This window comes from Epinephelus lanceolatus, chromosome 23 (assembly GCF_041903045.1).
Source record: "Epinephelus lanceolatus isolate andai-2023 chromosome 23, ASM4190304v1, whole genome shotgun sequence".
Taxonomy (NCBI): domain Eukaryota; kingdom Metazoa; phylum Chordata; class Actinopteri; order Perciformes; family Serranidae; genus Epinephelus; species Epinephelus lanceolatus.
Window position 1 is genome coordinate 22,819,179 of NC_135756.1, and position 25,506 is coordinate 22,844,684.

At 41.4% G+C, this 25,506-nt stretch overlaps 1 protein-coding gene across 6 annotated transcripts in view; it reads left to right on the top strand.

Annotated features, from left to right (window-relative positions):
- The window catches only part of gramd4a (GRAM domain containing 4a), a 65,547-nt gene extending 42,800 nt beyond the window's left edge, over window positions 1–22,747 (top strand). For 2 of the 6 annotated variants that reach the window (XM_033614922.2, XM_033614926.2), the window contains 17 exons: window positions 524–644; window positions 4,565–4,626; window positions 7,089–7,227; window positions 7,776–7,801; window positions 8,034–8,125; window positions 9,757–9,848; window positions 10,469–10,517; window positions 10,637–10,708; window positions 10,798–10,841; window positions 10,989–11,098; window positions 12,898–13,052; window positions 14,839–14,856; window positions 15,802–15,946; window positions 16,990–17,083; window positions 17,465–17,555; window positions 17,664–17,732; window positions 20,664–22,747. In XM_033614922.2, coding sequence (XP_033470813.1) covers window positions 524–644; window positions 4,565–4,626; window positions 7,089–7,227; window positions 7,776–7,801; window positions 8,034–8,125; window positions 9,757–9,848; window positions 10,469–10,517; window positions 10,637–10,708; window positions 10,798–10,841; window positions 10,989–11,098; window positions 12,898–13,052; window positions 14,839–14,856; window positions 15,802–15,946; window positions 16,990–17,083; window positions 17,465–17,555; window positions 17,664–17,732; window positions 20,664–20,774 — 1,490 coding nt within the window. In that variant the 3' untranslated portion in view covers window positions 20,775–22,747. The remainder of the gene's footprint in view (window positions 1–523; window positions 645–4,564; window positions 4,627–7,088; window positions 7,228–7,775; window positions 7,802–8,033; window positions 8,126–9,756; window positions 9,849–10,468; window positions 10,518–10,636; window positions 10,709–10,797; window positions 10,842–10,988; window positions 11,099–12,897; window positions 13,053–14,838; window positions 14,857–15,801; window positions 15,947–16,989; window positions 17,084–17,464; window positions 17,556–17,663; window positions 17,733–20,663) is intronic. The other 4 variants (XM_078164983.1, XM_078164984.1, XM_033614923.2 and 1 more) reach the window with 3 other exon arrangements.
- The last annotated feature ends 2,759 nt before the right edge of the window (window positions 22,748–25,506 follow it).

Sequence of the window (25,506 nt, forward strand, 5' to 3'; positions counted from 1 at the left end):
CCTATTCTGTGGGTACATAAATGTATAAATTTATTCGTTCATCTCTGCACGTGTACACGCTTTTATTGCCTCCTCTCCTCCAATATTTATGTGTCCCTTTAGTCGGGGACAATAGACTGAGAGGAAACACTGCTGATGTTGTACCCCAGGCGTAGAAAGCCCTGATACCTGAAACCTCTTAATGTGAGCAGCTGACTGACAAGGAGGAAGAGTGGAGTGGACGTGAAGGTGAAGGTGAAGGAGATAGCCTGAGGGAGATAAAACAAGAGAAACACATATGCTTAGACGCATTTCTTCTAAAACATCAGTTTTCCCATAATTTTTTATAGATTAGATTGTCTGCAGGTGGTTTATCTGAAATAGTGGATGAAATGTTCCACAAAGAGTTCAAATTTCCCCCTTTCATTCTCATCAAATGCCTTTTCCATGACCCTGAATGTGTGCGCGGAGCTCTTCAGGTTGCACTGTTTTCATATAAAAACATTGAGATACTGATCTCCAGCGTTTGTGTTGTGTTTTCCAGAGGAGGAGCTGAGGAAGCTGCGGGAAGAGACCAATGTGGACTCTCTGCGGCAGGAGCTAGAGCGAGAGCGAAGCAAAAGGATAGACCTGGAGCAGAAGATGAATGAGGTGCTGAAGACCAGGTAAGACATTAAGACAGCGAGTCAAGTGCATGACGTGAGCGACGAGAGATGAGGGTGGGGAAGTTAAAATGAGGGAATGACAGGAAATGGTGACACTGCACTTTATGACATTTAAGATCAGCAGAGTTTATCATAGGTCAAGTCAGATGGTGTGTGGGGGTGTGTGTCAGTACCAGTGCTACCCAAGGTTTCGTTTATAAATAGAGGCCTCAGCAGCTTGGTAGGCGGGGAATTCCATAAGGAGGTGTGTTTGTGTGTGTGTGTGTGTGTGTGTGTTTTAAGGGAGACGGAAAGAGAGAAAAAACAGAAACGAGTCATGTGCCGGTCCGCGTCGCCAAGTGTACTCTGTGACACAGTAGCTATGCTGGTGTCAGGAAAAGCCTGCGCCTCTTGGCACCAAGGGAGCCACCCTTAGACCCAGGGTGTGTATGTGCGGCTCTGCGCGTCTTTGTGATCAGATGATGCTCCTGGGCCTGCCAATGGGAAATTCCACTGGAGCTCTCCAAGTGATTATCGGCACAGAAACACGACCTCAAGAATGCCAGACAGTTCAGGATTTTGTAAGAGGTAATCCGATGCAACATGACCTGGGAGTTTTCTCCAGTTAATCCTTTGTCAGCAGTATCCAGGAGAGAAGTAGGTGCCCTTTTTTTGTGGCTACTATCCAACTGTTGGTGACCAAGGCAGTAGAGCTCAGTGGCCAGAATTCAACACACTCTGGTTTCACTGAAGCTCTGAGGTGTGAAAATGCAGTGAGAGCCTCTAAGTGATCTTGTTTGTGAGTGCAGCATTTTAGATACAGACAGGTGACAATTCTGCATCTTTATCTGACATTTTTGTAGAGCAAGGAGGAATGAGAAAATAATTGAGAGATTAATCTGATTATTATGACTCCTGTCAATCAAGCCAGCACTTTTTTTGAATGACTTTGTGAACTGTTTTTGAAGTTGTCACCAAGGCAGGCTACACAAGAAATTCACCAACCACTAATGCTTTATTTTATAGGTCCACAATTACAGATTAGTTTATCAGTGCTTTCCAGAAAACCAATTGGAAATTATCACAAGGGCTGGGTATCAGTACTCAAATAACCCAGTACCAAGTAGTATTGAAACTTCTCCAGTCAAACAATACCTGCATACAGGGCGTAACTTTTTACCTCATCTGCCATTGGCTAGTGACCTCCAAAAATTTACCAGCCAAATAAAAAAATTATGCCTTGTTTGACTAAAAATAATTACCTTACATTTTTAGTATGAAAATCCAACTTTAGCATCACTTAAAGGCGTTAACTCAAACTCAGCAGTTCTCAACAATTTCATAGTGACTGAAGAGCTAAAACACTTACTTGCAGAGCCACTCGAAGTCCGCCATCGGCCTTCCCTTCTTTCCCAAGGCACAAATGGTCCTAAACATGGTCATCATTTTTCTTTTCGTTGGGTCGGGTATTGCCGTCACTGACTTTACCAGAGGGGTTGAGTTAACAGGTTGAGAGGCTTTCAGGCAATCACTGTGGCATCTAGAACTCTCATGGTCTTTAATACTTTCTAAAACGAAGGGATTTTGCCTCTGTGTTTCTTTGGCGCCCTTGCGGCAAAGGCTGCAGCTCATCGTGTTGGTGTGGGGGTTGTAAGTCAGCCATGACTGCAGCTGGCCAGCCTCGTCTAGTTTCCATTTTTCAATAAAACACCGTGCGACATTTGTACTCCGTTTAACTGTCTGTTCTTCTTGTCCAAGTCTAACATGTTCATCTTCGTTTTTCCTCTTTTCTGGTGGTGGCTTCACACCAGGAATGTGTTGCCACATCTTGCTCAGAAGTTACCATAGAGTGCCCGGGAAACAAGTTCCGGTAGCTGACGTCATGCGTTCCCGGCACAAGTACAATAAGCCACAATGGTCAAAATAGTCTGACACAGCTGGCAGAAATGGTCGAAGCACATATAAAAACCCACATGCAATTTAACATTTTCCATCAGCCACTGGCAGGTGTGTGCATTTGTCTTACACACCAAACTCATGTTTTACCTGCCATTGGCGCTTGGCGGGTGTTACTTTTACGACCCCCCCCCCAAATATTTGTATGGTTTTACTTGCAGCCAATCACTGCAAGCATTCTTCAATTTAATTAATGCATCATGTAATTGGCCCACTACCGCACAAACTGAAACCCATTCAGCCTGTATCATGGTGAGGTCAATCATAGTGTACAGTATTTGTATTGTTTGTATTTGACAGAATTGTTCGTACAGTTATCTAATAAATATTGGATGATGAGGAGTGTTTTTGGCATTTTATGCAACTGAATACTTTCATTCACATGATGCAATGTAGATGAAACAAAAAAAAGTTATCAAATTAAGGAGTGTATTGATATCTTTATCCCCTAAGACAGCGGATCCCATCTGGTCTAGCCACAGGGTCCAGATTTGTACTTAGTCATAGGTTCAAGGACCACACAGGTCAATACATTCAGCATCATACTTTAATTTGGCCATGCTATCAAGCTAGTTTGCTGTCTCTATCAAGTACCTGACGTTAGTCACTCTACAGGAGGAAATGGCACTTCAAAATAAAAGCTCTGTGCTGGAAATTCCCTACACTTAAAAATAAAATGATTTTTTCAAACTTGACACCTCTGTGAAACACTTGCAGCCCTTTAAGAATGGACCCAGGAACCAATTTTGGACTGTGACCCAGCAGTTGGGAACCACTGCCCTAAAAGGCACTGGTATTTAGGGCTGCAACGATTAGTCGACTAATCGATGACTAATCAACTATTAAAATAATCTGTGACTAGTCGGTTTGAGTCATTTTTCATAGAAAAGCACTATAAAAGTACCCCAAAATACTCTTACTGCAGCTTCTTACGTTCAGATATTGGCAGCTTTACACACTCTCCCATGACGGTGAACTAAAACCCTTTGGCGTGAGTACGAAACAAGATATTAGATGACGTAATTTTGGGGTTTGGGCGAGACAGACCCTCATTTTTCAACATTTTAACACATTTTTCAATAAAATGATTAGTCGACTAATCGAAGAAATAATCGACAGATTAGTCGACGATGAAAATAATCGTTAGTGGCAGCCCTACTGGTATTGGTGCTCGTGTTGTAATTTTTTAAAGGTTACCCAGCACTAATTATTAAGTAATGTGGTGCTAATTAAGGGGGGAATGGACAGATCATTGTCAATAAAAATGGTATATAAAAGTGTAGCAAGTAGCTGAACATGCAGAAATGAAAAATTTGTGTACAGACAAATCATTCAACATACTGTAGGCCTACATGAAGAGAATGTTTGTACTGATAAATGAATAATGAATTGATATTGACCTCTGTGTTACCCATTATTAGTTCCGTATTACAAAGTTCTTTCGGGGAAACTTCTAGGAAACCACCAAGCCATTAAAATGAAACATCGCCAACTGATTTCTCAAAGCTCTAACCTTCAGGGAAAAAGAATTGCTTTGTTTTTCCGAGAATATCAACACAGTATTTATTTTTTGAGCAAGCATTTCTTGGCCATTAGCATGAAACATGAAGACCCCTAAAGCATTAATGATGAAAGGGGACCAAGCTTGCCAAAGCCAATAACCTCTTGGCATGTTGTTTCACACATCTGAAATATAGAATTAGCTTGAGTCAAATCAGATAGAAGTGTAAAACTAATGTGTGAGGACATGAGCTCTTCTGTTCCACTCTGTTCTGTTTTTGTTGGCACCTGCTATGAGATTGCAACAGCGAGATTATTGAAGCAGATTGAGACTGAAATTGTTTCTCCTCATTCTGTCTTGATCCCCAGATGTGTCTATCTAACCATAAACTGCCTGAGACATGCCGGCAGTGGGACTCTAGCTGACAATAGAGAAGTGAGACTAACACTTGACAAATCTTTCCTCTTCTCTCTCTCCGCCTCAGGCTGGAGGACTCTCCGCCACAGCCTCCCCGGAAACAGCAGTCGCCCTCAAACAATGGAACAGGTAAGACCCTGGAGAGGGAGTGTGAGAGAGTGGGGGCGGAGGGTGAGTGGGAGTTCAGGGGGACTGACAGGAAATGAGTTTGGGAAGGAAGACTTTGACGTCTTCCAAGTGTGGGAGTAAATCAAGACGACTGTGTTTGTGCGTGTGTTGGTGTGCGTGTGCGTGTGCGCATGCGTGCAGGGGAGGCGGGGATGTAGGATGTGTGCGGTGGAGTGCTCGACAGGAACAGAACAGTGTTAAACAGAGTCGGAAATGTTCCTGGGTTATTGTAGGACATGCACAAGTGTGTGTTCAGCAGCACACACACTTATAAATGGTGATTCCTGGTGTGCGATTAGTTGTATCAAGAGAGCGAGCAACAACAAACAACTTTAATGTATCACCCACTATTCTACAAAGGAGGTTAATTGATGTCATCATTACAGATCTGCGCTGCCAGTGTTACTGCCATAAGGATGTCTGTGCATGTGTGTGCGTGTATTTTTAAAATATGTCAGTGAGGGTAGACAGGAGCTCATTAATGCAGCATTAGTCAGACGGTGTTACTGAAATGTGTGTGTTTGGGTGTGTGTTTTTGGGCTGAATAACAGCTGTGACAATCGCAGTCATAGTTTGACTTCCATAGACCCAGTGACGTGTGTGTGTGTGTGTGTGTGTGTGTGTGTGTGTGTGTGTGTGTGTGGTTTCAGAGAGCGAAAGGGAGGGAGAGGGGCTAATTTTGGAAAATGGGTTATGATTGTAGATCACTTCATCTAGGGCAGACATGCCTGTGCTCTAACTAGTGTCGGAGGGGTGTGTGGGTGTCAGTGTTTTTTCAGGGTGGATTAAGAGTGTGTGTGTTTGGGCTAGTGTGTGTGGATAAAAGGACAGAGCGAGGGTAATCTGTTAGGTAAAGGAGAGGATAAACAGAGTAATTTGGGCTGATGGGACCGTGGTAACTGTGTAAACTACAAATTAAAATGGCTTCATACAGAATGTCATCTGCAGCAGAAAAACAAGAGATTTAACTTTGCCATAATGACTTTATCTTTTTTTTTAAATGTGTGTATTTATCCTCTGAGAGACGCAGAGTGCACTCACACTCACAGCCACCTACTGTAGCTGCTCATTACAGCCACAGTAAATAAGTGTATACTTAATAGTTAAACCAGAGCAGCTAATGTACTGTTCTTTGCTCAGGTGCACTTCAGCATTAGAAATTGACCGTTTGCTAAGCCCCGCCCCTTAGACGATGGCTACAAACAGGATCTATATGTGTTTACGGGAATGCCTCCCTCACTGTATTCACAGCCTCGTAAGTGGAAACTTTCTGAAAGATCCAAGTTCGTGGCCTTGTGTGCACGACTTCCCATGTCGTAAACACAAGCTCTTGACTGAGAGAGAAGACTGAGACTAAAGCTACATGTCCCTGGCAAAACCCTGCATCCTCAAAAGAAAGAACAGAGGAACCACTGTGCTGCTTAACACAAGGGTTACATGTATACACTAAAGGTATACTACGCACTCATACAAAAGTTGTCCCTCTTCATCATCACTTAGAAGTGTGTGGTGGTCTAATTATCTGCAGAGACTCTGCCCTCTGCCTGTATTTTTTATTTTACTTATTGTCTTGGGCACAGCGTGCAGCAGAGGTAGCGACTGGACCCTGAGCTGCGCCCATCCCAGTGAGAGCTGTGAAAATTGCTGACACAGCGCTGGCAAAATGCAAATATAGCCAGGTGAAACACCAAATGGACAAAGCTTGGTCCAAAATGAGTGAAGCTCGAGTTGGCTTTTACTTTCACCATCGCTGCTAATACTGTTTACAAACAGTAAAAGAGAATTGCTGCATAGAATACCTGTAATGTTTATATTTTCACACTGTGCTTCACTTTAAAAGAGAAAAGGATTTTAGAATGAGGAATAACTAATGAGTTTGGCATCAGTTACAGAGATCGATGGAGCCTTCTGTCCATACTCTGCATTCATTTTGTCTATATTTGTGCATGCTTTCTGAGATGCCATGGAGCCGTACCACCGTAGGCATTGTAGTGTAGTGTTGAGACTGTAGGAGACAAAAAATAAATTTAAGTAATGGCGTAATGGAGTGAATCAGTAATATATAGTGAAACTAGTGAAAGGAATTCTCCATTCACATGCCAGGTTGTACATAAAAGCTGCACAGACCTCCACCATTGCCTCGTTTGTCGTCTGCCCTCTAGTGCCATATATTGGCTGTATCTATGCCATTGTAAAGAACATATGGAAGTACGATGTTTGAAATGGACATATCTATTTTTGTACATAAAGTCAGTATGAATGAGCCACACAGCCATCTGTATAGGAACAACACATTATTGTTGGTGAAGGGATTTGAAAAATGTGTGCCTGTGGTAAAACAGTACAAGTTGTTATAAATTGCTACAGTGTGGTGAACCAAACCTAACTAAGGCACCATTCGCACGCCCCTTTGCTCTGTTTAGCAGACAAACAGCAGAAGGAGGTGTGGAGCTCGCGGCTGCAGAAGTGGCTGTACGAGCGCTTCGGGGTTTACATCGAAGACTTTCGTTTCCAGCCGGAGGAGAGCACCGTGGAGGCCGAGGAACCGCTAAGTGCTAAAAGGTGGGTGAGAGCTGCTCTGGAATAGAACATGAAGTGCCCGTCCTCGGGTATTGATTCTACAGTTGTTCAAAGAGATGTGGAGTCAGACAGCTCGACAGCAGCTGGGGAGCACTAAAGGTGTGCAGTCAAACAACAGTTGTCTTGGATTGTGTCACCTTAAGCCCGGATTTCTTTCACAGTTGCTTCCATTTCAGACCATGAATGTACACTGTAGATAATAACAACATTGTATCCTGCTGTATATACCTTTGACAGATGCTACTGCACTGCAGCTAACTTTTGTTGTAGTTTATTGGTTGCCAGATTAAATGTATTCAGATCAGATACTTGCAGGGAGAAAGCAGAGAGGAAGTTGGAGACACTTTTCAAATGTGTTTTCTCTGTTCCCTCTTTTTCTCCTGCTTTGAAAAGGCGAATGACTCATGCCAGGCTTGTGAAGTGTCATCACCTCCCCTCGCTCAGAAAGCAGCTTTTTCTTTGTGAACCTGTGTGTTTATACGTAAGCATCTGCGTGTTCTGACCTTCACTCTTTTGTGTTTTCCATCCAGGTTAACAGAAAATATGAGGCGACTCAGTGAGTACTCAAAACACACACACAAATAAATAGAAAAGTATAATATAAGTGCAGTTAAAATATCGACCTTGGTGCCATACTGTACTGTTCTTAAAGTAAGAAATATTTTGTACATTTTTCTGTGCCTTGAGATCAGTATTGACAGGCAGAAAACGGAGTAAAACAGGCACAGTGACAATATATAGTCGTCCCAAACCACACTAAATTCATCCCTCTACTCTTTGTTTTCCAGAGCGAGGAGCCAGACCTGTCACCAACTTTTTAAGGAACCTCTCCGCCTTATCTAATTGGCACTCTGTCTACACCTCAGCTATTGCCTTCATTGTGAGTGTGCACCTTTGTTATGAGTAATTGCTAAGACATCACTCTATTATGTTGAACTGTGTGCTGTTGATTAAGCTCAAAGTTTTAATAGACTAAGAAGTGAGATCTTTAAATTGACTGACGAACCCATTTGGTTGTACATGACAGTGAAGTGAAATGAATGGCAAAGTAATTTCTGCTCAACAGTGACAGATTGCAGTGGTTCTGTCAGAGGCCGCGGGGGGTTAATCAGATCTTCATTAATGTCCACAGTCAGTGATTACGCCAAATTATCTTCAACCTATCGATTTTGGCCATGTCAAGGCTATCTCAGGCCCACGCAGACGCAACGTATCTTTTTTTTTTAACGCGTTTGTTCACATACAAACTGTGTTTTATGTCACTAAAAACAAACCTCTTGTAACAGTCCGTGCATTGTGAGGATTTTTTTCAGAAAAACTTCTTCAGTGTTGCCGTGTCAACAGGGAAAAGAGAGTTTTTGGATTAAGATGTAAGAGTGTGTGCCCTTATCTCCTTTACTAATGAGGCCACATTTCGTGCAACGGTAGACATAGCCGAAATCATGCTGGCTCTACTCATGCTGACAGGACTTTTTACAGGTTTACACTTAAATGTACAGTGATTCTTCCACTGTATTTAGGAAGAGATGCATCAGAATGCAGTACTGAGGTCACTGCTTTAGGTTGCCTTCTGATTATAGCTGTTTTCAGGCTCCAACATCTTCTTCTTCTTTGCAAAGCGTTAGGGTTAAGGTTATACTGCTGCCTGTAGGTTTTCATGATGACAGGTTTTCTTTTTTTTTTTTTTATAACAGTGTGTGTGTGGATGGGATTTTTTTCCTGAATAAAAGAGGTAAAACACTGTTTACCAAAAAATAAATAAATGAATAGATAAAAACAATATCAGTGTAAACTCGGCCTTAGTATCTTGAGATGATCCTGCTCTAATGTTGACTGACAGGTGGCTCTAATAACGTCTTCCCCCGGCATTATATCGTCCAAAATTAAATGCTTCAAGTCAGTGTTGTAAATCATCATTAAAGGGAATAATTTTGTTCATCTTGCCATAAATTTCTCTCATGCATTAAGTCTCACAGTTTTCTTGAGTTAAGGTCTGGTGTATAAAACTTTATTATGGACTGAAATAATTTTCTGTCGTCAGTTTTATCAGTCTGACCCATGGACTGTATAATAAAGATGGACAATATGGACAGTTTCCCAAAAGTGAAGCCAAAACATGTCGATTGCCCCCTTGTGGCTGGCTGCAGTATAGCTCATAAACCCCGTCCCCTCCATGTTAGTGAATGGGCCATGGGGCAAACTAAAAACTCAAAGTAAAAGTCAATTAACTTTTTCCCAAAGATGGTTTCTATCATTGAAGGTAGGTGTCAGCACGCTAATGTGCGTTCAAATGTTAATTCTTCTGACAAGTTTGTTTTTTATTACTTATTTGATGCTATAAGAAAAAGAATGTGGTTTGGCATCATGGCATTAGGGTTGCAACAGTATTGCATTGTAATGAATGCATATGAATGTAAACTGTAGCTCTCTAAATTTTGATCACCTCTGAGAGAAGATCAATAAACCAAATGTCAGAATGTGTGATGTGGTGCTGTTTCCTTGTGCCTACAGATCTACATGAATGCTGCTTGGCATGGCTGGGCCATTCCCATGTTACTCTTCCTGGCTATCCTGCGCTTGTCCTTAAATTACCTCATTGCCAGGTAACAACATTTCTCCGCAGCTGATAGTCAGATATTAGAGAAGCAGCCATTGTGGCATTGCTATGGTCATTATTACTGCTGTTGGGGCTAGTTTGAAAATGTTTTTAGCTGTGACAAGATTTACCTTGTGCTTTGTGTAATAAAACCCTGTTAAACTAAACCACTGAGGCCACAGCTGTGCTATCGGTGAACAGATGCACACTGCTGACCTCTTATGACTGTGAGAGCCAAATAAAAACATGAATCTACTGCAGCAAATGTGTGTTGATGATAATGGACACGCGTGTATTTATGATCATTATGCCTGTTGCTACACAGACGACCAATACATCATAGCAAAGGCAAACCTCTCTTTGTGCTCACAACAACCACAAATAGATTAAGTTATAAAAACATCAAAATAATTTAAAGTGGGGCAATTTGGTGATCACCATGAAATGAGGGCACATTAGTGTTCATCAGACATCTGTCTGGACTTGGACTAACAAACTGGGACACCTAGTCGCCTTTAAAGTGATGAAGGTTGTAGAGATGATGGAGGTTGCAGAGTTTAGTGGCCTAATTTCATCTGAACAAAACACCTCATAAAAATGTACGTTACTCTTCTTCCTGTTTTCCAGAGGTTGGAGGATCCAGTGGAGCATTGTGCCTGAGGTCTCAGAACCCATGGTGAGACGGCTTCCCACTTCCTGTTTAACTGCTTCCTGTTTCTGTGTGTCAGGAGGAAAAACGTATGCATCAGTAGAGGTAGATATTATGTCTTATTAGCTTTTCTTTGTTTTGTGCAGGAGCCTCCAAAGGAAGACTTGACTGTATCTGAGAAGTTCCAGCTTGTACTTGATGTTGCACAAAAAGCACAGGTACAACACAGCTCATGTAACTTCTCAAATCAGTGTTAACAGATAGTGAAGCAGTGCTGGTTCATACAGTGCTTCAACTCTCCTTACAGAACCTGTTTGGTAAAATGGCCGATGTTTTGGAGAAGATAAAAAAGTAAGGAAAAACAAAGTATTTTACTAAATGCTGGGATCAAGTATGAAAATAGTGTTTAATAATACTTAAAGAAAGACCCATTGACTTATATTTTATTTTTCCTCTCCCTTGTCTTTCTGTGTGTGCTTCAATGCATTGTTCTATCAGCCTTTTCATGTGGGTGCAGCCAGAGAGCACCCGGAAACTCTACATCTGCCTGTGGGTGACTTTCATCACCTCCTGCGTCCTGCCATATAAACTATTGGGCTTCATGATGGGTGAGAGAGACGTGCACACACACAGACAAAGCTTCTTTATCCTTGTGACATACTCTACACACTGCATAGGTCCTTGGAGAATGCAAATCCTTATACTCAATTCAGTGCACACAAACAAATGCATTCATGCAGCGCTTGTGTAACTGTTCTCGCGCTCCCTGCGAGGGGTCGCTGCAGGCTATTGGCATGCCTATCTGATAATATTAGTTACCGCTGTGTCTTGTAAACAAAGTGTTTCCAGAGTGCTGTGGGCTCATATATCCTTGGAAGATGCTTGGAGCAAAAATAATTGTTGACACAATAGTTCCTGTTCATTTTACCAGCTATGTATAGTTGTCACTGTAGCCACATACATTTCTTTATCCTGTTAATGATAGTGACAATGAGGTTCCATTACTGAAGTTGGCAGGTAGCCAAACCAAATTTGACAGTGAACTTTTGGGCTGCAGGTCTGCTTTGGTCCAAACTAGGGATGTAAACTGTTGACCATTATTGGGTTAACCATGACTGGTTACGCATGTCAGTCTGTAGGTTACTTCATAATTTACTGCACCGCGCACCAACCATGCCTTGTGGGAGCAAGCTAGGGGCACCGCTTATATGGCGATTACCACTAGTAATGCCGTCCTTACCCAACAGCGATGCTGTGGAAACATTGTGCCCACCCTCCAGGCTGCCTCCAGGTCACCTTGGTGGGTAACTGACTCAGTTTTGAACCGCAAACCCCCTTTAGCATTGTTAAGTTCAGTAAACTGTGTTTGCACTGTTAGCAGTGTCAGCACAGTTAGTGGTGCTAACATAGCTAACCATGATAAAGGGGGTTTTGCGACTCAAAATGAAGTGGCTTACTTGTTGGGGTTACCTGGGGCCAGACTGGAGAGTGGCCACCATGTTTCCGCAGCAACGCTTATGCGCCACTGGGATGACGTAATCAGCACTAATAACCAAATGAATGCCGCTGTTAGCTAGCTTCCCATGACTTTTCCTTTAGAGCCACCATAATGTTGACATTTATGGTCCTGAGTGAAATGCAAATGCTCGCAAGTCATCAACATGGGTATTTTTCCTATCTCTGCCATCCATCCCATATATGATGAACACATAATTCTAGAAATGTTCTGTTTGTCTAGTTATTGTCTGTAACAATTAAAGGTCCATATTGTAGGATTTATTGGTGAGGTTGCAGAGCTGAGACTTTTCCTGTGTGCCAAGCTTGTAGGAGAACTACAGTTGCTGACGTGAATGGCCTTATCTAGAGCCAGTGTTTGGTTTTTGTGTACTCATAATAGATGCCCTCAAATACCACACACTGGACCTTTAACTAAGACCTTGTTGTTGTTTTTTTCGAGTCATTAACAAAAGCAGTCAAAGTCTTGTTGGTTACTACACTTAGCAATTTTGGACACTGCAAGTAAGTTTAGAGAGCAGACTCTTTGTACAATGAGTCCCCATTTCACCATGCTCTGATGTAACATTTACATAATTCAAGGCTTGTTTTTGTGAGTGAGGACAGATGTCAGTCCAAACACTAAAAAAGCCATTTAAAACTCAGCTTCCTATTTTAATACGTGTGATTCAAAAATATTGTAATGTGAAGGCTTTTTAAAATGGAAATCATGTGAAAGAATTTGAATGATAGGAGGGATACAGAGGTCTGCACCATGAATGAGATTTCAAACGATGAAAGGCTTTGAACTGAAAAATGGAAGGTCTTTGGGGACAAGGTGAGGAGGAAGTGATCAGTTTTTTCATCCTTACTCACCGTCTGCATTCCCCCGTCCTCGTTTGCTCCTCTTCAGGTCTATACGCCGGCATCAAGTTCTTCATCATAGACTTCCTGTTCAAGAGCTGTCCGAAGCTGCGGGACAAGTACGACACACCCTACATAGTGTGGAACAGCCTGCCCACAGACCCTCAGCTCAAAGAAAGGACCAACGCCACTGTGTCGAGGCGGGTAAGGGCGCAGAAACACAAACATATACACATCTGAATCAGCTGTTTGCTGTCCCTCCTCCTTTGTTGCCTCTTCTTGTAGCTTTCCTCAACTAACTCTTAAGAGACATATATAAGCACACACACTCATTAAACATAACTTAGTCTGAAATAGGGCTGAACGATAAATCGCATTCAAACCAACATCGTGATGTACTGCACCACCCTCTAAATGACATATGCAATCCACATTAACATTCGGGGTGCAGCTCAGAGCATAATGTGTGTGTAGTCAGTGTGTGGTCAAGCAAAGAGTGATGGTGACGGACAGTGATGGATGCGCTCAGAGCTGACGGCTGTTGGCTATCGCAGTAAAGAAGAAATTAGCAGTAAAGCTGTCTTGTGTTGTTAAATGTACAGTGTAGGTTTCAGTTTGTCCTTGAATAAATGCTGCCGCCCCTCCAGACCCAAGAAAACTTACTGTCTTGCTTTCCTACTGCTGGGTGAAGTGAACGCGGTTAGCCTCAGATTTATCTCAGCGTTTTTAAAGTGGTGGAGTCACTGTCAGTGTGCACTTTAGTTTGTGTGATTTGTTACTGTAACTGACTGGAAATCAGTACGAGTCATATTTATTGTTTTATATATAACGCTCACACTAGGTCCTGTTGCTCTGCAGTGCTCTGCTGTTCTTTTCTCGGATTTTATTTATTATTTATTGACAAAGCTTGAAGTTATAGGTTATAATATTTTACTTTGATTGAAAAATTCACACACCAATCATCCCATTTCACCCTAACACAGAGGCCTGACCTACATGAAAGAGCAGTTTATATAAGATGACTGTGTCCAGTGTTGTGTTAGTCATACTAAAAAATGATTTATAGCTTGTGTATAATGAATAATAAAGAATATAGGGAACTTATTGTATGAAAAAACTCAATTAAATTAAGTTCCCATGTTGTTTAGCCCTCGTCTGAATCCTGTGTCAGATAAAATATGTTTGAAATGCATGAGGATTATTTCAGCTACCCTAATTCTTTAAGCTGTCCCTGTTAAGCTAAAGCTGTAACAGAGAAAGTTTACACCTATAGAAGCTTTGCAGTTATGTCATCAGTATGTGTGATTTCAGGTTATTGCCATATAACTAGCTAAAGAGCTAGTTTAGCAAGCAAGCTAATTACCTCCGCCAAGGAGGTTGTTTTCGCCAGCGTTGGTCTCTTTGTCTGCAAAATATCTCAAAAAGTTTTGAACGGATTTTGATGAAATTTTCAGGAAAGGTTGATAATGGGACAAGGACAACATTTTGGTGGTGATCGGTTGAAGCGAAGTGGATAAAATAATAAAATTGCGGGAAATCTGAGCTGCTTGGCGGAGGTCTGCCCTCTCCGAGTGCTTTTCTATCTATCTTCTTCTTTTTTAATAGCATGCTAAAAATGCAAAAGAATTGAGGCGTTTCATCTTCAAATAACATATAATTTCCGTACAAACCAGAAAACATTTATATCAAGAGATCGTCAGAGATGGTCTTTCAGCTGTAGGTCAGGTTGAACCTTTCATGTTGCCAGTGCGTGTCAGTCTCCCTCCCACCGCCGACCCCTGCTGTGGCGGGGCAAAGAGAGAACAGACATCAATAAAGTCTCAAAATACCATCACTCCTGTCAATAATCCATTACAACTCAGCCACTCACGCGTGTGTGCGCGTCTCTGACACGTAGTATAGAGTGTACGAGCATGTGTGTGCATGTGTGTGTGTGAGCCTTTTGCTGTGGCGTCAGTCACAGGTGTCCTCTGTCGTTTCTCTCTCTCAGCTCTCTGGCACTGAGAAGGTAGGGACTCTGGTGTGTCTCCCTTTGTTTCCTCCGCTGCACCTGGGTGTGCCGCAAACTCACCTCAAAGCCTGTGTGTGTGTGTGCGAGATGTGTGACACACCTTGGGACTGGCCGTGTTTGTGGACAGAATGGATCAAAATGTCTACTACTAAAACTAAATTTTAGTTTTTCCATTTCATTGAATTATTTCATCCATTTGCAAACGTATTAAATAACAAATTCCCAGATTGTTGGCATTTTGGATCCATTGATGTAGATGCTGTGTGAGAGTTAGCAGTGTTTACTGATTAGCTATAATGCACATAGAGTAGTTAAACACTGTAATTCCACATTAGCTCATTAAATCCTTCCCTTTTCCATTACACGTAGTAATTAACCCTATAATATAATTGCTGTTGATGTTTTAAATGTTAGTTGATTGTTTTCCGAAACAGAATCTCCTGCACAGAGAGGACTGAACAGTAAAGAAGGATCCCTCTGACCTGAACATGTACATCAGAGTGCATTTTTCCACATACTAACAAGTATTTTGTGCTCATAAACTGGTGCTATGTATGACGAGTGAATGATGGCCTCACTCTCTGCTTTGTACATCACACCTGAGCCTGATGCAAACAAGTGCACATGCAGAGAAATGAAAAACTGGAAGTTGAGCTGTTTCAATTTTGGCCACTTTTCTCTTTAGCTCTGGAAACACATATTGGATGAGGCCACAGACTGTGTGGAGATATATGATTTTAAATATTTATCCTTGCCCTTCCTGCTTCTCGTCATCATCACATTGATTCCCTCTCTCCCATCTGTCTTTCTCCCACCTCCCCATACCCTTTTTGTCTCCTTCATGGCAATTTTTCTTTTACTTTTGTCCTCCTGTCATCCTTTTTTTCCCCCCCTGTCTCCTTCTTCTCCCTCCTCCTCCTCCTCCTCTGTCTCTCTTTCCAGGTTCAGCCGGTGGTTTCTCGAAGCAGCCTTGCCACCGTCCCATGTGGGGTGAGCAGAGAGGAGGAGACAGGTCGCTCCCACAGCACCAAGAAGGGAGCCTTTCATGAGGTCTTCAACCTGCAGGAGTCAGAGCGCCCTCTGGCGGGTGAGGGGACTTACTGCATCTTGTAACTGTTTTCATTTGAATATGCCAAATATCTGCATTGCATTTTGCACAGTTAACTTCATTTGTAATAGATAAAGATTAGAAACACTCAGTGTAACTCGGTAGATGTAGACTGTGGCTATAAACCTGTCGGCTATTTAGGCCAGCATCCTCCCTCCCTACCACTACCTTTGTGTTCCCATTTTCAAAATCTCCTTTGCTACGGGAAACAATATGCGAGCTAACAACTTGCACGCTGAAAATGGCAAGTTTTCACAAAGATTTGGAGGCATGCCTGCAGCGTTAGTTGGTAAAAGGTTGTAAAGATCAACAGCGAATTTAAAACAACTTGTGAACACATCTTGGAAAAGCCCAGACTCCCATCTGGCAGAACTCTCACACTGGGTGTTGATCCATTTTCCAGCCAGTCGGAGTTGACTTGCCACATCTCCAGCGACACTGACATTACCAATGTACCGATCTGCTCCACTTCACACAAGCTTCTGTGATCTCGTCATAATAATGTTTTGCTAAACGGATCGACTGAACTCCCCCAGGGCTTAAGAATAGTCAGGCTTCACCTTCAGGGCACAGGCTATCAAATTATGTTTGTCAGTAAAAGTTCTGGCATTTTATTTTGCCATTTTAGTGACATTGCTCACCTCCCCATGTGCAAATGTTCGTCCAAAACAAGTCCCCACAGACACTATTCTGTCTGAGCCTAGTACCGCCTCAGCCTGTGATTGGTTTAAAGAAATACAAACAAGCTAGAGCCTTTTTTTCCCCCCTAGGAGAAAGATAATTGATGATTCCAGACCTTTCTCTAGTGCTGTGAAGATAAGTCTGGTCTACATGAGACCTAGAAATGCTAAAAATCGAAGGTACCAACCAGCCAAGCTGAAATCATGACCCAGCTGAGAAAAAGCAAAAATCTTGACATTGATTTTCTCACGGTGGTTTGAAGCCAGGCTGCACACATTTAGTTGTTTTTTTTACTTATCACTGCACAAATCTTCTCACTTCTCTGCTCTGTGTGTTTTCAGTGTGTGAGAACGGCTGGAGGTGTTGCCTCATAAACAGAGACAGGAAGATGCCCACAGACTACATCAGGAACGGAGTGCTCTACGTCACAGAGAAGTAAGTGCGAACATCTTCTCTCAGAATGTTTTATCATTAAATCTGTGAGTGCGTGAGAGAAAAAGAAGTTGCTCTTACAGGTGGAGCAGAGAGGAGGAGCAGTAACACTTAACACCAATGGGTTTGTGGTATTAAGTACCTGAAAAGGCTCCTAACTAAGAGCTACAACAGATCTCCTCCCCCTCTCTGTGTCAGTCAGTCAACAGTGGATCAAGTAGGACAGCCCTCCCCCTGAGAATACCTCTGATCTGTAAATCTCTTCACCTCTCTGGATATGTAACTGACAGGAAGTCCATTTGCTGTGTCGTCTGTTTTGCTTGCCTGCTTGTTTTACCTCGGGCCTCCTCTCAGCAAGCGATGTTTTGTCTCTCTCTCTGCCAGTTACCTGTGCTTTGAGAGCTCCAGCTCCAGATCCAGCTCCTCCAAGAAGAATAAAGTCATCAAGCTGGTGGACATCACTGACATACAGAAGGTAATCACTGTACAAAATAAGTAGGACAAAAATATATATAATATTTTCATTGTGTAATTCTTTGCTATTGAAACTTATCATAACATGATTGTTTTCTGAACTCTGCAGTATAAAGTGCTTTCGGTCCTACCAGGAAGTGGGATGGGCATCTCTATAGCTACTCCTTCCACTCAGAAGGTACAGTGTGCAGTGACTTTTTTTTCCCTCTTTAGATCCAAATGGTGATTTTGGTTTTAAATAGATTCTGTGTAGTCAAAATTTTTTCTTAATGTCAGCTAGAAAAATCCTCATACGTCAACATCTCTTTAGATCTTTGCTATGTCTTCTTTGGCTTAAAGATCCCCTCTGGACACGCTTTAAGATATAAATACTCTGCTTTCAACAGTAATTTGTGTCTGATATGTCTTATTCCAAATATCTTGTTAAAGATTCTTTTCCCTCAATGAGAAATCCAGAATCTATAGATATGTAAATGATTCACTGCTCCTACTTCACTAAAGTTCTCAGCACCTACATCATTCTGCACAGTGGTGGCCAAACAGGCAGTCAAGCTACAATAAACAAAACCCATTTTTGAATGCAGTGAGACAGCACAATATTATTTTGTCTTCCTTTGTGAACAACTTGACAAGCCTTAAATGATGAACCGCTCTTCCCATCCATGGGCGTTTTTATTCATTTGTGATTTAACATTTGTCCATTATTTATGTAACTCTAAAATGATGCTGACTTGCAATAATTGTTTGGGGTGTTTTTAATTTTACCACTGGATTCAGTATGAGAAACATCCACAGCCAGTGGCTAGATTTATAAGATGTGCATAGGATGAAATATGTGACATCGTCTTTTTTTATGCTCAGTCATCCAGGTCATGGTAATCTTGAGTGCTGTATCATAGGCAACTGGGCTTGCTTGAGTTTCACCTCTCATCCAAGGGGCTTCCTCAGAACTGAAGAAGTGAAGAAGCTTCTTGGATGAGGGGTGAAACGTCTTCAAGAAACTCAAGCAAGTCCAGTTGCCTATGATATAGCTTTAGATCATTTAAGATCAAACTTCCAATAGCTTCAGGCTGGAATTGGCTACGTTGGCAGCCACAAACAGGAGAAAACTAAAACGTTTTGAGGACCTTGACTTGCCTATCTGATCAGTTATATCTGTGAATTAAAAAATGTCCTCATCATTATGTCTGGTTGAGGAAATAGGTGTTTATGATCAAGTTTTCTATCGATTTCTTTGGGACAGTTCATCAGTACTGACCATATGACCTTTGACACTGAATGTTCTCTGGTGTATTTCTCAGGGATATAAGATATTCTTTACCATCATGGCCTTTTTCCTTTGTGATTCAGACTGACTGGTGCTTTATTGCAGGGCTGCTCGATCATGGAAGAAATCCTAACCACGATTACTTTGGTCAATATTTTTATTTTATTTTATTTTATTTTATTTTATTTTTTTCAATTTTTTATTGAAGTTTCAATCCAAATACATAAAACAAATGCACACATGAAAACAAACAACCCTCACCCCACCCCCCCCCAATCGACTAAAGATGTAACACATATAGACAGGTTTAAGACATTGTGAGGTTGCAATCATCTCATTATGGTTACCAAATATAATTATCAGTCAGTCAAGGGGTGCAGCTGCACACATACCAATAAATAAAAAAATAAAATCAATAGATAAATAAAAATGCAAAGAGCTCTAGAATCCATTTTGCACACACAAGGTGATCTTGATTTTCTCTGTAGAAGAAGACCAAGAGGAGATAGTGGCTTGCTTGACATTGTGCATCCTTGCTACTGACAGTTCCACGTAAGCAATGTCTAATAAAGAATTCATCCAATGAGTCCAAGAGAGAATGTGAGGCGGTTGCCAGCGAAGTGCTAGCATCTTTTTGGCAGCTGTCAGACCAGCAAATAAAACAGACTTGTTGTGACAATTAGATAGAGTTAAGACAGAGGTGTCATTCAGTAAAAACAATTTAGAACAATAAGGAATTTCAACATCAAGAAGTTCTGACAATGTAGACGATATCATTTTCGAAAAAATTACAACTCCTGGACAATGCCATACTTTGGTCAATATTGAGATCACAATTACATAACACAGTTACTCATTGACTTTGGAAACATCATGCATTTATTGAACTTAAAAAAAGGCTTAACATATAATTCATCTGAAAAACAGGCTGGAGGTGAACTAAACATGCCCCAGGTTGAGTCAGTTTTTCTTTTAGGGAGGGGCAAAAGTGCACTGCTATAAAGAAAAGGCATGCGCTGGATTTATGACACAAGACCAGGGCTCCAACTCTTTTCACCACCGTCCCAAACCGCTCCAAAGTAAATGGTGGTCGTCCCAGTAAAATTATTTCCATGATTAAAAGTGATGCCTGACATAAATAAAATATCATTGAAATGACTAAATTAATAATAAGCTCACATTTTATGAAAACATTTGTTACATAATTCATAAATCAGCCATTTTTTATTGTAATACCTGTAAACTTTTTTACCAATTTTATTAACATTTGTAAACACTGTAGGCGCACAAATAAGCAGGCCACCAGTCTGTTGTGAGACAGAGCATTATTGGAGTTTGTCTCGTCTGTGGCACGTCTTGCCACATAGACCGCTGGTGACACCAGAAGGCATAAAATCCCACCACCGCTTTGAGACGCCATTAGGCTACACCTGCCTGACAGCAGCGACAGGTTCACTGTTTTCCGATGTCACTGTCACAGTTTGTATCAATACTGAATTGTGTACTTTCGCAATCCTACATTGATAACTTCATCAGCGATTAATGCCTGCCTACATTTCGTCCCATAACTGTCCCAAAATGTACTTTTTTATCACAATGATTTTTCTGTCCCTGGGACAGTGGGACACTCTCAGGTTAGAACCCTGCACTGGACAAAAAAAGTAGCATTGCAAAGTGGAATACAGCATGTTATATCTTAATTATCTTGTTTTCAAAATTGTAATTGAAGATAATATTCGATTTATCGCCCAGCCTGACCTTATTGTATAACATCTTGCAAAGTAGTGCAGCGATCACATGTAAAATGTAGACTTAAATTCTCATCATTTCTTCTCCCTCCAGCCATTGGTGTTTGGTGCCATGATCCACAGAGACGAGGCTTTCGAGGCCATCTTCACCCAGTACATGAAGATCATGACCACCACCAAACCACCTGCCAGTGCAGAGCTCTAGACGGCCCGTATCCCAGCAACAGATCTCCAAACTGGGGTTTAAGTCTGGGGCAGAGAGCCTCCTGAGATTCAACTGGACTGGAAGATGATTTAAAAACAGCTCCACACTCCTCTGCTCTGCGTGAGCCTCCTCCTCTTGTGATGGGCGTCAGCTTCCTCGTCGATGGTCATCGGCCAGCTTTGATTGGTGGATTTCCTATCTAGGCCACGTCGGAGGGGGGACGTGTGGGTGTGTCAGCTACATGTCTGTGTAGTTGGGATTTAGTTACATCACACACTTTTTGTGGGTGTTGGATAATGAACAAAATCCGCTAACTGGTTGTGTGGAGGAGTGAGGATCGGTGTGGTTTTTATCAATCAGCAGAAGGCGGCGAGGGGGCTGGTTCTCCTCTCCCACCTGACTGACCAACTGACTGGCTGACTGGCTTCCTGACTTACTTGTTTCTGTTTGCATGTGTGAGTGGGTGTGTGGGCAGGAATTATGGTCTTAAATTGCGTCAAGTGGCTCTATTTTTCTCTTTATTAGTGAGTCAGTGGAGTGACTTCTACTGTGGTAGGAAGATTTCAAGAAGTGCTCAAACTGGCCGTCAAGTGAATATCATAGAACAACAAGAAGACAAATAAGAGGTTCTTTATAACTGCCAGACGTCTGTAGGAACAAATATGTGAATTTCAGCTTTATAAATCAGAGCAAAAACAACCATTGATGTTGAAATATTTAGAAATCTAACAGGCTGATCGGTGCCTCGTGGCATAGCCCAACAAAATTCTATGTGTACATGTGTGAGTGGTCAGGTTTTTTATTATTGTATTAGCTGTGAACATGTCAGATCACCATTTGACTGACATAGAGCCTTTCTGTTAGTTTACATTGCTGATGTCTAATTTCTTGACTTTTCCTCCTTTCTAGACACATTTCAGCAGCGATGGTATGTTTTTAGTCTTCTTTGTCGATCTAACAGATGTTCAGCATCCGCTTCGGTGTTTGTAAGTGTGCGTATGTGAAATGTGCAGTGATTTTTTTTTTTTTTTTTTTCTCTCTCAGAAATGCCTTTCTTTTGAAAAATGTCTCTTTGTAACAAACAGCCTTCGGGATGAGTAACTGGTGGTCCTCGAGCTGCTGATTGCGTCCAAGACGAGAGCACAAGCGCTGTTAGATGGTTCAAACACTGACTGCCATTCGGAGCTACGACACAGTGGAGAGCATAGCCTCCCGTGTCCAAGCTTCTCTTTTAAAGGCACAATCTGTACATATATAAAGAGATTCTTCTTTCTTCCATTGACGGTATTCCCCTTGCACTTTATTAGAGCGTTAACTGGATTCTCTGGCATTTACGTTGCAATGAATAGACTTTAAATACTCAGTAGTTACGCTGGAATCCCTGGTCAGTGTTGGCAAAACAGTCTCAAAGCTACACTTATGTCCTAAGGTATTTTTCTTTCATCTGCTGGTCTCAGTGCAGAACATATGCGGTCGTAGCGCATTGTATTAGTACCAGATTGATCTCTGCTAGGGTTGGGCCAGTGTAGAAACTTTCAAACTGGTTTGATATTAAGCCAAACACTGGACCAGACCAGTATACCGAATTTTACCACTAGAATTAGTTGCACTTGACTCAGCAGCCGCTCCCAAGTGGCACAGAATGACACTGTGTCAAACGAGCGTTCGACTGTCATGTCAAATTGCGTAACAGTGGAGCTCTCTGTCCGCGCTGAATCCATTAAACATGGACTTCTGTTGCGTCATATAGCTGTGTGCTCGAGATCATACTGGAGATGTAACCACTTTAAAGATGGGTGAGTGGCCTAGTCGCTATCTTCCTTCTTTTGTTACAGTAACTTTTAAACAGAAATAACATGTTTTAAATCGTGATAATAACTGGAAATGATGTACAGTATAGTCAACAGCAAGTAGGTTGTTAATAGCAACGGTCATTTACTAGAAACTTTCAGCTCCTCGGGAGATCTCCCTCCGACCAGCTGTCAACTTATTCAGGTTCTATAGTGAAATGAGGTATTGTAAAGATAATTTCTCAGCTTAACTAACTGAATCTGCCGTTCCTCATCCATCACAGCGTTTCAAAGTGAGTACAGGAATAAACAACAACACCTGACTAAACTTAAACTAAAAACGACACTCGCTGCCAGTTAGGACACCTCTTTCATCAGCTTCAAATCCAGAATGTTGCCATACTGGTGCACTTTTAGATTTTGGAGAGACGCACTCTGCTATGTCTTCTCTCATCACCCCAAAAAACACATGAACTTACAAGTAAACAAACAACAATGTGCGCCTCTACTGAAATTTGATTTCCTTCTTGTTGCTGTGCTCGGCTTAATAGTAAATTAATGGCTCCGTTAGCCTGTTTCTAAACATAAACACATAATATTATGTTAAAATCATGTTGTCATATTGCTTGTTGCTAATGCAATACAAGCTTGATTTAGCACGGAGATGTCGTTGGCATATTTTGCTGAAAAAAGCGTCATAATGACAAATGCTGGTTTGCATAAAATCAAACCGATTTGAGCTCTTACACCGTGCTGGATCGGCAAAACCTTAGATCGCCTCAACTCTAATGTCTGTCACAGCCAGAAAACCTGTAAACCTTTAAAGAAGGTACTTTGAATTATAAATATAAACCTGATCATCCAAAACCAGCGCAGAAATATTCATTAACCTTCTGATTGGGTGATCTCACAGATGGTCAGGCTGTTTTAGGTTACATACAAAAAATATAAATGCTGGATTTATTTGTTTAAATAAATCCATTTTTAGAACAGAAAACCAGGACTATGAGATATGAAGACATGCCTAATAACTTATTTCGTTGCTTATTTTTTCACTCCTCTGTAACGCCACAGTGAGTCGAGATCGATGTCTGGCTGCTCTTCCACTTGTTCCAGATCATCTTAGTGTGAGCTTTTGTAAACCGTAGTATATGATATATATGGATAAAAGGTCTAGACTGAAGAGAATACTTCGACGTCACTTTATTTTAAAGATGCCGTTCACGAGAATAAAGCCGGTCTTTACTCTTGCAGAACGGTTTGATATGTAGAAATAATGATGCCAAACTATGTCAGACACTTGTTTTCGTGAGAGGAACGGAGACAGGATACGGGACTGGAGGTCATGATTTCTCTTCAGATTTTTAGTACGAGAGGCAGTAGAGTAGCTGTTCCACACTCCTATTTACTGTACGCTCAGCAGCACAAGCTTTAGTTTCTAATGTGTAAATCTTACAGAACACTGTTAAAAGGGAGACCTTGACATTTATATGTTTATTTTTTCTGGACATTTTCACTCGCTGGACACTTCCTACTTGTTTAAGAATCTTAAATCAGGTTTTAGTCGACGTTCCTCAAGAAAAACAGGATCGTTTTCTGTTGGCTGCACTTCAGAACTGCCCCGTTCATGTCAAGGTTTCTCATAGAGTCTATACAAGTCCTCTTATCATCGATTAGAATCAACTGTGCTGGATATGAAGTTGCCAGAGATGCAATGGACCAGCTCAAAGAACCACATTATTATTATTATTATTATTATTATTATTATTATTAGTTAAAGCTAATTAAGAATGGATATTTTTCTTTGACATCCATTTGTATGATTTGGCCTGTTATGTTTAGGCTGCCTTCCCAGACATGGATTTTCTATTTTTGTTTAGGAATGAATTAGATCCATGACAGAGGGAAACCTGTGGGATATTAGAGCAGGTGAAATCAGTAACTGACGCTGTCTCACTGTGTGATCGGATGGCTCGTTGTAGTCCTTAAAGCTTTTACCTGAAGCCTTGTGTAATCTGTTAACTCTGACGAACAGCTCTCTAACAAGGCTGCGCTCAGATAAAGCACAGAATGTATCATGTTCTAAAATATTTTTTTTCTTTTGCCAAATCTGTAATTTTCTGTCTGCCATATTCTGCCTACGCTCATGTTTACAGAAGGTTGTACAAATTTTGTTTTTCTGTTTTTGTTTTTTTCTTCTTAACCCAGTTTGAATTCCTTTAACTGTGGAGTTATGAAGACTGGACTGCTGTTCTTAAATGAATGTCTCAGCTCTCATTGGCTCTGCAACACTCACATGACTATTTCTGCTCACTGTTAACCAATAGGAACCTCAAACCATGGCGACAACAAGAGTATTTTAAACCTCATTCAGCATGTAAATGGTCACATCCAACATCGCAGTACTTGGTTACAGTGTCGTGTCAGTTGCAGTAAACAGGCTTCATACAGAGCAGAGATGGTCATGGTGGACTGAAGTGGCAACATCAGTGTTTTTGACATTTAGTTTGTCCTTTGTGACATAACTTTTTGAAGAGAGTAGAGAAAGGCAGAGATTGATTCAAATTATGTGGAAGAGAAAAAGTGTGCACTCATATTACTGTAAGGCACTTTGGAGCAGATGTTAAAGGAATTGTGCGACATTGTGGGAAACTGGATGAGACGTCTGATACCACTCTCATGTCTGTGTGCTACATTAGAGGCAGTACCTTCCTTTCCAGTGTCCCCCAGTCGACCTTATTCTGGAAAATGGTAGCCAACAATGAGAGACGAATGAGATCTAAAACCTGTTTAAATCATGTCATGCATTAAACATATTATGTTTGTCAATTTAAAACACAACTCCACAAGTCAAGAAAGCCACAGTTCATTGCAGTACTGTTTAGTTGTGTTTGAAACTGTTCAGTGAACGACATCACTAGTCCCGCAAGACATACGTCACC